The 14483-nt window shown below is 43.8% G+C and overlaps 1 protein-coding gene across 1 annotated transcript in view; it reads left to right on the top strand.

The window, feature by feature from the left end:
* The window catches only part of FAM83F (family with sequence similarity 83 member F), a 65518-nt gene that overhangs the window by 39316 nt on the left and 11719 nt on the right, over positions 1 to 14483 (top strand). Inside the window, exon 3 of the mRNA XM_029590163.1 lies at positions 9089 to 9210. Within this exon, the coding sequence (XP_029446023.1) occupies positions 9089 to 9210 (122 nt within the window). The remainder of the gene's footprint in view (positions 1 to 9088; positions 9211 to 14483) is intronic.

Genomic DNA, 14483 nt, shown 5'->3' with positions numbered 1-14483 from the left:
ACTGTCTCCACTAATGGGGCCACTTTGTCCAAAGTGACAGCTAGACGATCATCAAGCTTAGCTGACAACTTTTCAGAAAATTCCTCCAGCCAAGCATGGATAGAGGCCGCCTCATCACAGGCCTCGAGGGGCATGTTAGCCATTTCTCCTTCAGAAGTGGAATCGTTGGCCTGCTCCGGTGAAGCAGCCCCGTGTTTCTTTATAGATTTCTTGATCATTATGGCCCGATTCAGCCAAAAAGACGGCTGCCTCCTCTCCTATGGCATAAACGGAAGACCCTCTTTGTCACTGTTTCATGGATATTCCCTAACATATGAAGCACTTTGAAGGTTTCTGTTTAAAAAAAAAAAAAAAAAAAAATTAACCAAGAGAAAACATAGACACAATCATCCTTAGTCACTTTTCACACAAACTGAACTGCTTCAGGCAGTACAAATTCTGGATCTGGAGGTGTATTAGCACCCTCGCTGTAAATGCATGAACCTGTGGTGCTTTGTAGCCTTTTGCTTTGAGATCTTCTGTATGACTAATAGGGAGCATTTGTCTCCACATGCTGATGGCAGTTCAGCTGAAAGCTGGCTGATGGTTATTCTCAGAAACATAATTAATCTTGACTCAGCACATGGCACTATGTTCTTATGTTCTTATGTTCTGACTGCTGCTGCTGCGCTTAGGGCTGGCGGCAATCTCCTCCCGTTGCTGCACCGACTGCGCCAGCTGCCGTCTCTGGGCCAGGGCTGGCTGTGGCTTGGCTCTTCTTAAGGACCAGGCAGGAAGGCCAAGGACAGCTGGAGCAGTGGCTCTTCCGGATTTGGGCAGGAGGGCAAGGGCAGTAGCAGCAGCGGCTATCATGGGCAGGAAAGTAGTGATCCAGATTACGTTCTTCTGCTGCCTATAGTTTGGAGGCTTCGGTTTCATGGGAATTTGAATTGCAAGCAGGCACTGCAGCTTTAAAACCATGAAACAATTAAAATGCCTCCTTCTTTTTTTAATGGAGGGTTTTTGTTTTTTTTTGTATGATCTGATTTTTCTCTCATCCCTGAGAAGAGATGCTTGTTTAAAAGGAGTTGAACACTCCAGCTGAAGGATGAACCTTCTGTTGGAAGGTTCATCCTTCAGCTGGAGTGTTCAACTCCTTCCCTTTCTCTGCTCACTAAATCAGCAAAACTCTATCTCCTTATGTTTCCTCACACCCCCCCCCCCCCAATCCTGTCTAACCACTCTCCCCCCTACTTTAATGCAAAAAAACCCCCAAACAAATCCAAAACAAAATGTATCCCAACTCTCCCTTTCTCACCAGTTAGACACTTGGACATAGTGATCTCCCGCTTCAGTGGCTGAGTGGAAAATTTCAAATAGGGTTTCAGATGTTAATAAGAAGGTCCCTATCAGTTGTTATCAAAGTGCCGATTGAGACAGGAAAAATGTGATTGCCCTTCTTCCTGCTGGGTCTTCTTCCAAATAAATATGGGCAGAACCTACCCAGGCAGTCTCCTGGGGTAGAGAGGGAAGACAGACTCTTGCTGGAAATAACTTAGCTGAAATAGTTTATAGGTAAACAACTGGAAGTATTAGCTTTTATTTATTACTCTTTAGCAAGTTTTAAAAACAAGTATGCAATAACAATAACACTATCAGGATCAACATTTAACAATTTTCTTGTTATATTTCAATAAATATCTACACATTAAAAAAAAATGAAAATGAATAGAACCTGTTCTGTAGGCCGGTTGGGGGATGCAGGTGTCTCTGATACAAGACATTGCCAGCTGCCCTCCCACCTTCCTTGCGATCCTAAGTCAGGTAAAAGACAACATGTATTCTCCTCAGTGGAAGGGAGTGGGCAGTGGAGTGCCTCAGGGATCTGTATTGGGACCGTTACTTTTCAATATATTTATAAATGATCTGAAAAGAAATACGAGTGAGGTAATCAAATTTGCAGATGATACAAAACTGTTCAGACTAGTTACATCCAAGCAGATTGTGATAAATTGCAGAAAGACCTTGTGAGACTGGAAAATTGGGCATTGAAATGGCAGATAAAATTTAATGTGGATAAGTGCAAGGTGATGCATATAGGGAAAAATAACCCATGCTATAATTACACAATGTTAGGTTCCATATTAGATGCTACCACCCAAGAAAGAGATCTAGGTGTCATAGTGGATAACACATTGAAATCGTCTGTTCAGTGTGCTGCGGCAGTCAAAAAAGCAAACAGAATTTTGGGAATTATTAGAAAGGGAATGGTGAATAAAACGGAAAATGTCATAATGCCTCTGTATCGCTCCATGGTGAGACCGCACCTTAAATACTGTGTACAATTCTGGTCGCCGCATCTCAAAAAAGATATAGTTGCGATGGAGAAGGTACAGAGAAGGGCCACCAAAATGATAAAGGGAATGGAACAGCTCCCCTATGAGGAAAGACTAAAGATTTTAGGACTTTTCAGCTTGGAGAGGAGACGGCTGAGGGGGGATATGATAGAGGTGTTTAAAATCATGAGAGGTCTAGAACGGGTAGATGTGAATCGGTTATTTACTCTTTCGGATAGTAGAAAGACTAGGGGGCACTCCATGAAGTTAGCATGGGGCACATTTAAAACTAATCGGAGAAAGTTCTTTTTTACTCAACACCCAGTTAAACTCTGGAATTTGTTGCCGGAGGATGTGATTAGTGCAGTTAGTATAGCTGTGTTTAAAAAAGGATTGGATAAGTTCTTGGAGGAGAAGTCCATTACTTGCTATTAATTAAGTTGACTTAGAAAATAGCCACTGCTATTTCTAGCAACAGTAACATGTAATAGACTTAGTTTTTGGGTACTTGCCAGGTTCTTATGGCCTGGATTGGCCACTGTTGCAAACAGGATGCTGGGCTTGATGGACCCTTGGTCTGACCCAGTATGGCATGTTCTTATGTCCTCAGAAATAGACTTTTATTTATCAGATTTGGCAGGACATAGCATTTCACAAATCACAGCAATTCCTATCTTTAACATCCTAGCTACTAAGCACCAGTTTTTCTAAAGAAAGGTCTGTATCGTGGGTGGTAACAAAACATTCCATAAACCTTAGCCTGCTTAAGATACTAATATTTATGACTAACTTACTTATCCCTGATTCTAACTTTCAGTCGATTCTTCTGTTCACCTCTGAAGCAGGTTCCGGCTGGAGTGTTGGAGAGCATGGGCAGGGGATAGGCTTGCTTCCTGGCTTGCCTGGCAGAGCGGGCAGGGCTGGTTCTCTCCCTTCGTGATGGCAGAGAGATTTGGTCAGCTTCAGACCCTCCTTTTACTTCCAGGGACACCTCAGCACAGGTTCTCGCTCTCAGGGTTTGCATTCAGGATTTGAGCTCCTCCAGGGGTCCGTGCCTCGCCTCAGTGCTCCCTTTTTGGCTTCCGGGTCACTCTGCCAGGAGGTGGATCTTCTTTCCTGCCTTCTTCTCTCCTCCTTGCCCCCTTGTCTTATTCTTCCCAGCTGATAAATATGCATAACCTCATGCATACCTCGTGGTGGGTGGAGGGTCTCTTGCCGCATTGCAGGTCTTTTTCTCCCTCCCCCATTACTTTGGGAGGTGTCGTGCCATGTTGTCATGCCAAGCTGCATATCAGAGTGTCAGCACTGTCTCAGCCTGCCCGCCCCCCCCCCCCCCCCTTTTCCTTCCAAGGCCAGGAGTCTCTGCTCGAATGTCCCTGACACTTGCTTGGGATCTTAAGTCGTATTGTCTCTTCTATCTGGTTTATTTATTTGCACAGGACTGGCAAACAGGCACATCTGATAAGGCCTCCTATACTGCATTAGAACAAGGCCTCTAATTTCCACTGATGCAAGACAGTTTAAGGTACTCCTAGGGGAATTCTGCACAAAAACAATTAAAATTCTGCTCTCAAAAACTTAAAATTCTGCAAATTTATATTGGTCAAAATAACACAATTTATATGACAGTCTTTAATTACATTTTAATTTAATACAGAAAAAGTTATTACTTAGAGATGCAGAATTTTAAATATTTTGAGCAGAATTTCCTTAAAAATTCACTATAAGAGTGTCCCTTCCACTTATTCTCCTTACTCCTCTGGCCACTTTGCCCTCTCAGGCCCCAACTCCTCCACCTGCCAGTATCTCTTCCCTCCACCTCTAGGCTCAACCCCTTCCACTCTTTCACCAGTCCCAGAGCCCCTCAAACAGGCTCCCTCTGTCCCTCTCTCTCTCACACACACATGCTCCCTCTCTCTAGTACACATACACACACCCTCATACAGGCTCCCTCACTCTCTCGCACACACACTTCCCCTCATACAGGGCCCTCTCTCTTGCATACACACCCATACAAGCTCCCTTTCTCTCTCACACATACATCCTCAGACAGGCTTACCTATGTCTCTCTCTCATGCATCCCTTCACGCAGGCTCTGCCTCACACATACACAATCCCTTCACACAGGCTAGCACCCTCACATACACACGATACCTTTTTCATACACACGAGCTCCCAATCTCTCACACACACAAACACTTCTTCACCATCTCCTCATATAGGCTCCCTCACTCTGGCATCCACACTCAAGCATTCCTCTCCCCCCCCCACTCTCATCTTCCATGCTCTCTCTCTCACCCCCTCCTGCTCACCCCCTGCTCTCTCTCTCACCCGCCCCTCCCCCACACCCCCTCTGCTCTCTCACTCCCCTACCTTCCCTTCTCCCCTCCCCTCTCTCACACCCCTCTCCCTCTCCTCTCTCACACACACATTCAGTCTCACCGGGGCCTTCATCTTCGCTGTGAGTGGAGCACACTCCATTCACGGCACACGATGGCCTTCGCCTTCACTGCGAGCGGAGAATGACATATGGGGGCCTTCATTTTCACCGTGAACAGTGCGCCAGGCCTTCATCTTTGCATGCTCCGTCTCCGTTCACTACATGCCGGGGTCTCCTCTGCCATTTTCTGCACAGGGGGGGGATTCTGTGCAAATTTTGTGTTCCGCAGTAACGCAGAATTCCCCCAGGATTAGTTTAAGGTTCACATGGGTAAAAGACCTTCTCCTGCCATAGCAGAGTCTGGGCCTGTCAGAATTTATCCTGTACATGGCTATAATAATTCATAATTGGTGCAACATTGGTAAACAATATATATTGCCATACAGTTCTTTACCTCAAAAGAATACTTATCAGATACGTTGGTCACTTTTCTCTTTAAAAAAAACAAAACACTTTATTCTCTTTCTGTCTCTTTTATATACTGTAACTCTGTAAGTGTTCTCTTTCTCTCCTTTATAATTAAATCCGGATAGGAAAGTACAATAGTCTCCATCTCTTTTCCTAGGATTCTCTGTGTAAATGTTAGTGATATCGCAGTTTTTCCCTAGTCTAGCTAGACTGTGTTGGTTCTGGGAAGGATAGCAAACTGAAGGGAGTAGGGGAAAAGAGAAAGCAAGGAGAGATAGCGGTTTCCTTTGCTCTGCAGTCAATCTTCGTCGCTTCCACCGATGCTTAATAACATAGCTGGCTGAATGGCCGTTAAGGATCACAGCTTTTGCAACTGGAGGGACCCTGTTATCAAATCCAATTGGGTAGTGTAGTCTCCTGGCTTAAATTTCTGCCTAACTAAGCTTAATTAACAGAAATAGCGTACTCCTAACTACACTGGCACTGACAGTCTCTTCCGTGCGTGTCCTAATTTGAGTTCCCTCAAACTGTTGGCCAGGAGTCTTGTTGGACTGGGCTAGCTTAGTGAATGAAATATAAAAAAAATAATTACATTTCCCTCTCACTGTCTATGCACAGAGGGATTGCTTCAGCGGTTTCTTCCGTGTGTTTTACAGAAATTACACACTATTACTCTCTTTGTACTCACACACTTACTTCAGGTCACTGTTTTCCAGACCAGGTATTTAAATAAAATAAGGCTGAGTCACTTCATAGAAATATATATCCTGGGGTCAGAATATAGGGTTGTCCTCTTTGCTGCAGTACAAGTACAGTGGTGTGCTATTGCACTTGTACCTCTTTTCACACTCACAGTTCTGAGTTTTAAACTCTGAGTATTAGTCCTTACCAGCATTTAATTTGTTCACTGAATATGAAGTGTTGCACTGTATTTTCCTTATTAGCACAACTTTGTGCAGTGGGATTCTGTTACTGCTTAACCTTATAAGTAATATAGGAAAGAAGTTTAAGTCAATTGGCCCTTAAGTCCCATATTAGCTATCAAAAAAATCACTTAAGTTGTCTTTTCCCCTCTTTCATAGAGGATCTGGTTATCATATAGTAGGTGTCATTAATGAATCTTTTTCAGGAAAAAAATTTCTCTCCTGGACTTTAATTTCTCTTGTTGACCCTTCACAATCTCAATTCTCAGGTTCAAACAGTACATGAATCTTCTATCAATGGCTGATAAAAACACAGGTGATTCAGCACAAGATATTCATCTTACAGGATTAACTTGACTCTAGCTTGGTTCTTACTTGGAATATACTGAATTCCCTTACTAAAACACTTTGTATACATTCACACACACACAATACTCATACACTCTCTGGTGTGTGCCTTCTTCGCTGTGCTTTCTAACACTTGTTAAAGTTGCTGAGTAGGCTCTGGTAGAGCTGGGACATACAAACCCTTCTGCTCTGTCTCTCTCGACTGCCACTCCCAGGAGTCTTCCTGCAACAACTGTCCTGTCAGATTAGCATGAAGCACTTGGGTTGCCATGGATACAGTACACTGTCAATTTCCAGCAGCTCCTAGGTTCCATCATGAACTCCTACAGCCCTAATCAACTGATCAACTTTTACTGAGAGCTGAGGATGGGAACCCTGAAACTCTACACTGTGACAGCCACCTTTACCACAAATTTTAGTTTTAAATATTTTTACAAAAAAAAAAAAGTTACCCTCCCCTCTTCTTTATTTTAACCACTGGGTTACCCCTTGCTTATCAGCCAATAGATACCAGGCAATAATGTGCATCTCCTCCTGCACCCCTCCTAGGGTTGCCAACTTTGAATGATGAAAATTCCAAATAGTTGTATGCACTGAGTAAAATTTTCACTGATGACCTACTTCCACACATGACTACTATTCTTATCCCATCCCCATTTTGGAAAATACACATTTTTTAAGGGGAATCAAAAGTATTTTGACATTTATCATATTTTCTAATTAAATGTAAATATATTGATTAAAAAATATTCTTTAGTCTGGATGGTTGTTCTCTTTATTGAACTTCCAAACTGTGCAAATATATAACATCTTCTGAAGAAAATGTTTTACAGAATGTATTTGCAAAAGTCTGCACAGCTTGTATATTTTTACCATTCTGTCTAAAAGAAAACCTCAAAGAGTTTGAATATCCTTTGTGGCAACATTAGGTTCACTATTGTAAAGAGAAAACAGTTTGGCATTACAAAGATACTGTCAATAAAATTTTCTGTGATGTACAATATCTCATATATAGCCGTGTCACACCAAGATGTTAACTAAATATGCAGATATGATAAATTATTTTTGGACCTCTCATACTTTAGGCCTTATTTGTCATGTCTCAATGGCTAAAGAAAATGTTTTCTCTTTTCCTTCATTTAGTGCATATTTTAAGCATTGGTCCTAAACATTTTTTTTTATATATGCAAATGAAGGGCTGAGCCTGCACACATCTTTAACTGGATCAAGCCCTGGGTTAAGAAAACTGTGCTAAAGTCCTTTTGAGACCTAAGACCACTTTAAAAGAACTACAGAAGTCTCTGGCTGAAACTGGGGAAAATGTTTACTGTTCAACAAATTCAATATACTCTCACAAGCATGGCCTGCATGGGATGGTGACGAGAAGAAAGAAAAGCCATATTATGTGCGCGTGGTGTATGCAAACACTTAGATATTTATATATTTTAAATTAAGCCATGATAAATAATGCAATGGAATTTTTTAATATATTCCTTGATGGCATGGTATGTCCTGGGTTACACAGTTTGGTCTTCAGTATTTATCATTTACCTTCAGACTTGAGGCAAATAAATAAATGCACAGCTGTAGGCCCATAACTCCTGGTATAGCTGTTAGGGATGTGCAGCAGGGACGGATTCATCCCATTCGCTATTCGTAGGGACCCAAATCCTTTGCATCCATTCTCGGGGGACCCCATCCGTTCATTAGTTACATATGTATTTGTTTCCCAAAAAAACTCCCATCCCAACCCTTTACATTTAATTAACTACAACCCTCCTGACCCCCCCCCCCCCCAAGACTTGCCAAAAGTCCCTGGTAGTCCAGCAGGGGTCCTGGAGCGATCTCCTGCACTCGGGCTGCCGGTATTCAAAATGGCACCGATAGCCTTTGCCCTCACTATGTCACAGGGGCTACCGGTACCACTGGTTGGCCCCTGTCACATGGTAGGAGCAATGGACAACCGGTGCCATCTTGTGCTCCTACCATGTGCCAGGGGCCAACCAGTGGCACCGGTAGCCCCTGTGACATAGTGAGGGCAAAGGCTATTGGCGCCATTTTGAATACTGGCAGCAGACAGCCCGAGTGCAGGAGATCGCTCCAGGACCCCCCGCTGGACCACCAGGGAGTTTTGGTAAGTCTTGGGAGGGGTCAGGAGGGTGAGGGGTTTATTCGTTAGTGATTCATTGTATTCGTGGGGGTTCGCCATACGTTTCGTGACCCCCACGAATACAATGAATATGGCATATACGTTGCGGATTGCCAATACGTTGCAAACGAATGCACACCCCTAATAGCTGTTTCTACTGAGAACTAACCCATCTGGGTAATCCTCCAGGGCATGATCTAGAGTAGCCACATTCACCATCCTCTTTCCTTCTGAGGTGCATTGTTTCCCTGTTAAGCAACTTGGCTATAATACTGCTGTTGTAAAACATCTTTTAAATTGAAATAATAATTTATTTATTTTTTTTATTAATTATATGTATTTAAATACCCTAGATGGAAGTTTATAATGGCGGTGATGATCTCTCCCCTCCCAAGACCAATCTTTTCCTGATGTCAATGCCAGAAAACGCTGGATTCTAGACCTCAGTACTGTTTTGTTGTTTTTCTTCTTCATGTCTGAGTCTGTGCTGTTTCTCTCTTGTTAGAACATTCGGGTGCGCTACGTGGCGGGCGTGGGCTTCTACATGCCGGACGGGAAGATCCGTGGCAATCTCTCCCACAAGTTCTTGATGGTGGACGGCGACAAGGTGGCCTTTGGTTCCTTCAGGTAGGTGCCGTGCCTTCTCCCTGACACCTTTTAGGGTGTGCTCAACAACCCTTTCCCTCCCTTCCCACCCACTAAACCTGTCATGGCAGCGCAGGGTTTTCTGAAGGTTTCAGGAGAGGCTTGAAGAGGTGTCAGGGAGGCAGCCCGACAACGTTCCTGGCAAACTTCAAGCTCTAAATTATGGAGAAGAACACTTTTTGTTAAAGAGATGTTGTCTCTTTCCAGTGGTGGATAGCACAGTAATTTAGGGCTTCGTACCCTTGGGGAACAGTTTAATTGCCCAGATAATATGCCCATATCAGTCAGCAGCAGAGTTTTAATGTTAACCTGCTGTATGTTCTTTACTTGTAAGATAGAAACATTGATATGTCGTGCGGCAACGCAGCAAAAAATAACCCGCATGCGCTGTTAAACTAGAGCTGGATGGATAAAGGGCAAAAATAAGCAAGTTCAAAATCAGGATGGTTGCCTGTGTGGTAACTTTAGTTTTCTGAGGTTGACACAGAGAAGAAGAAAGCGTGTCTGTGTGTTCTTCCTCCTACCTGGCCATCCAGGCTTTCTGGAACAATCCAATTCTTAACAAAACAATGTATGTAGTATACAGTGTGTGTATGTATATGTGTGTGTGTATATATATATATATATATATATATATATATATATATATGCTTATATCAACAATTATGTTCTCTCTGCATAGAATGTTACGCACTTTTCTCTTTTTTTGCCACGTAACCAAATTTGTTCAATGTACTTTCCTCTACCAGTATTATATGTTCTGTGTAAACCGATACAATGTGCAAACGGTTATCGGTATATAAAAACACCTAAATATTATAAATAAATAAAAATAAACAATCCTTCCCTCCCTTTCACCCTTCCAGTGCCCTGCTCGTGTCTTGATCCATAATTCACTCTCCTCCCTTGAATGCTTCCCCCTCCTCTATGCCTTTTGGGGATGTTTCCTCCCACCTCTCTCCTTGCTTTCTCTTCCCCCCCCCCCCCCTTACTCCCTTCAGTTTGCTCTCCTTTCCCTTTCAGCTTATTTTCTCCCCCCCCCCCCCCCCTCCGCCTTTACCCTTTAATGTGCTTCTCTACTCTTCCTTTGGGGCCCGCATGAGAAGAATGCACTAACAATGTGCGCCATGTTTAGCACAAGTATGAAAAACCCTGCACTACAAATGAATTAGGGCATGAGTGTTATTTAGAAAGCACACAAAGTAAAGCGTGCATATGTCAGGCATAGCGCTCAGGCTAGGACCCTAGCCCCTTGCTAAAGTAGAAAGGTAAATCAGCCTCTGATCCTCTTCTCACACCATCTTAATTCACCTCAAGTCTTAGTCAGAACTGCAAGTCACCTGCACAACCATGGGCCACAAATATGTGAATTAAAAAAAAACCCAAAACCCCACCACTGTCAGAATCCTCATGTCCCAACATTTGGTGTGAACAGGACAGCAATCAAAAGATAGGATAAAAAAAAAATTACTGGATTTCCTGACAAAAAAAAAAAAAAAGAAAGTTCCAGATACTGAGCTGGCAGGAGGAAACATCCTTACCTCTTACTTGTCCAGTATCCAACTTTGATCTGGCACCGCGCATGCAGTGACTGTTGGGATTTGGGGAGGTTGAGGAATTTTTTTGGGTCACAGGGGATTAGGGGGATTGGCGATAAGGAGTCTGACTTTAGTCTTGAATAAACTACTGTCCCGTGATAGAAGCTAAATTTAAGGCATTGAAAGAGAGCTTTAAATCGGGGCCTTTGTACAAATGATGACTCTTGCCTGAAGTGTGCCTGTTTAGCATGTGCCGGTGTATTGATATTTAACACACCAGCATATTAGCCAAAGAGTGCACTTTTTGGAGCAGGTCGCAGGCTGTTGTACATAACTGCATAAAAGCGCACATGAGCGGGGGAGGGGGTGGGCAGGATTTTCATTTTAACACGTGTGCTGTACATAGGCCCTTGTGACTGCTTCCATTGTCAGATGAAGCAAAACAGAGCCTCTTCACAAGTCACTTGGGTGTACATTGTGCTGGGTTTTCCTTCCATTTAAACAAAATAAAGGTCTGTGATGTAAAAGTCTAGGGTTCAAGAGGGGCATTCTAGCCTTGCGTCGGGGCAAGTCACGAAACAGCACTTCTTGGCATGGGCTTGGTCCTGCTTTCATTTAGGTACTGTGCTCGCAGTGCTTAGATGCAATATCAGTGACACTTGACTGGGAGCTCTGCAGTCCTCACTGTTCTGTGATCCCTGGGTCTTCCCCAGGACCACTCAGCAGAAATCTTCTAGCTCAACTCCCAGTTTCCTTCTGTGCTTACTCCTGTTGCCAGCAGCTTCAGTTACAGACAGGCAGGTACAATTCTGTCGCTGCATCTCAAAAAAGTTATAGTTGCGATGGAGAAGGTACAGAGAAGGATGACCAAAATGATAAAGGGGATGGAACAGCTCCCCTATGAGGAAAGACTAAAGAGGTTAGGACTTTTCAGCTTGGAGAAGAGACGGCTGAGGGGGGGGAGGGAGGATATGATAGAGGTCTTTAAGATCATGAGAGGTCTTGAACGAGTAGATGTGACTCTGTTATTTATACTTTCAGATAATAGAAGGACTAGGGGGCATCCATGAAGTTAGCAAGTAGCACATTTAAGAATAATCAAAGAAAATTCTTTTTCACTCAACGCACAATAAAGCTCTGGAATTTGTTGCCAAAGAATGCGTTTAGTGCAGTTAGTGTAGTTGGGTTTAAAAAAGGTTTGGATAAGTTCTTGGAGGAGAAGTCCATTAACTGCTATTAATCAAGTTTACTGCTATTAATCAAGTTTCCATTAATTGCATCAGTAGCATGGGAATCTTCTTGGTGTTTGGGTACTTGCCAGGTTCTTGTGGCCTGGTTTGGCCTCTGTTGGAAACAGGATGCTGGGCTTGATGGACCATAGATCTGACCCAGCATGGCAATTTCTTATGTTCTTATGTTCTCCCAGTTCCCATGCTGCTCTTCCCTCTCCTTCATGCATTTTCTTTCTAAGCAAGAAATGGGTGGAGGAGGAGCAGTTACACAGACCTGGAGTGCACATTCTCTCTCTTAATGCTTGTCCCCTAGGGGAGGGGAAGGACAGCACTTCTTCCTTCTCTCCTCAGCCAAACTGGGGCAGATCCTGGCTCCCTAGTTCCAGAATATCAAGTCTCAATCATTATCAACGTCATTGGCCTGAGAAGTTAATGCTAAATATCAAGCCCTGATGTAACATGTGATGGGTGTGTGTGTGTGTTAAGGGCCAGTGATGCAGACCTATGCTGTGAACCTTCGGGCCAAAGGGTGTTGAAATGTTATAGTGCACTCCATGGAGTGTCACTACAGTTCTGAAGTGTTCTGGGGTCAAAATCCATAGACTTTTTTTTTTCTTTTTAAATGAGAAAAAATAAAACTTTTAATTCTTTGTTAGTGCTTGACTGCCGGTTTAATGTTTGGTTGACCGGAGCACATTGTGAGTGGAGCCACAACTCCTCTGGGGTCAACACCACTGTTCCTGTACGGCGCGAATGTCCGAGGCTATGCAGGCCACAAATAGCATTGCACACTGCATTTTAAATTTGCCAGACCCAGCGCCGGCAGGGGAGAAGTGGGAGCCCATGCTACCACTGCTGTCGCTTCTCGCTGTCAGTGCTGAACCTGCAAGCATGTTCAAACTCACAGACTGACGACACCTTATATGCTGATCTCGCAGTGCACATGTAACCGTCACGCCATTCTGTTACCAGTAAGTGCTGGGTGTTTAGTATCAGTCCTTTAGTTAGAGTAGGATGGTTAATGGGAGGTTTCATTCAAATTCAGACCCTCCTCCTGTGGAGTCTGGAGTCGCTGTCCCACTTGTAATAGTATATAAAACAGCTCCCCAGCTATAGCTTGGGAGGCAGTCCTTTCGATTAGTACGGAGGTGGAATGAGAGGTTAGTTTTTGTTGTTTTACAGGCCCAGCCAGAGGAGCCAAGCAAGCCCTGCTTGGTGGTCCTAGCCAGGGTCGGGAGGGTTTCTGTCCCACCAGTACACAACCTGTTTGCTGGAGTTTCCCTCTGAGTGCATTTTTTTGGGATTTTAACCTTTTTAAGTAGTAGGGGCCTTTCTGGAGCCTGTACTCTGCCTGGGCTCAGGGATTGAGAAGTGGGGATGACCTGTTCTTATCTTCAGTTTTTGAGAAGATTAAGTTTACCACCCAGGGCGAAGTTTTGACTTCCCTTCCTGCCTGACTGGAGTTCAGAAAGTCCTGCTCTAGGGGATCCCTCCTATCAGGGATTCAAATAAATGAGCAAAGGACTGCATAACGACAAAGAAGGTTTGAATCATCCAACTGTGAGCAAAGGCAAAGCCTAACCTTCAAAAGGACACCCATCCGGTGATTCTTCAAAAACTCTGGGGAGAGAGAAAGTTTTCTCTCTCTGTGCAGATAGTAAGTTTATATCCTTGCCAGTTGGAAGGGGTGGTTGTGCCCATGCAAAGGACGCCCTGTCCACCTGGGGACCCTATTTTTCCTTGCCCCGGAGGGTAGAATTTCCCCTGGTCTGGAGCTAGACCAGGGGAAAACAAAACATTACACTGTGCTGCTGCAGACTGAGTAGTGCCATTTCATACATTGTCATCAGTAAAGAATTGCTTTTGGACACTAACTCAGTGACTCCAGTCATCATTTGGCACCCCAGCACCCACAGTAACATTAATTATTACATCACCAAAGGAAGTCAGGAAGAGAGAATTAACCAACCCACACTGGGAACCGAGAGGACCCCTTTCATCCCCAAGCCTATCGAACCTACATCCTGGGAAAGAAGGGAAGTAGTACAGCTAGCATGGGTTCCTGCCCCAAAGAGTACAACAAATAAGTTTATGGCCTCATCCATGCTAGTAATGACAGCAGATAAAGACCAAACGGTCCAACTAGTCTGCTCAGCAGATTTCTTATGGTAGTAGCTGCCATTCCATTCAGGTCTGCTAAGGGTAATAGCTCCCGTTGTGTGCAGGTACTCCCCATGCCTTCTGTTAAGGATATTAACTGCCACTCTGTGCAGGTTATTCCCATGCAGCCCTTTCTTCATTTCCAACATCTTGCATTTAGGGATCTGCAGTGACTATCCCATGCCCTTTTGAATTAATTTACTGTTTTCGTCCTTACCTCCTCCAACGAGAGGTCATTCCAGGTATTAGTCACTCTCTCCATGAAGAAATATTTCCTGATATTGGTTCAATTCATGACCCCTAGTTCTACAGTTTCCTTTCCAAC

This window comes from Rhinatrema bivittatum, chromosome 2 (genome assembly GCF_901001135.1).
Source record: "Rhinatrema bivittatum chromosome 2, aRhiBiv1.1, whole genome shotgun sequence".
Taxonomy (NCBI): domain Eukaryota; kingdom Metazoa; phylum Chordata; class Amphibia; order Gymnophiona; family Rhinatrematidae; genus Rhinatrema; species Rhinatrema bivittatum.
Note: the sequence above shows the minus strand (reverse complement) of the source record. Positions and strands in the feature narration are given on the sequence as shown.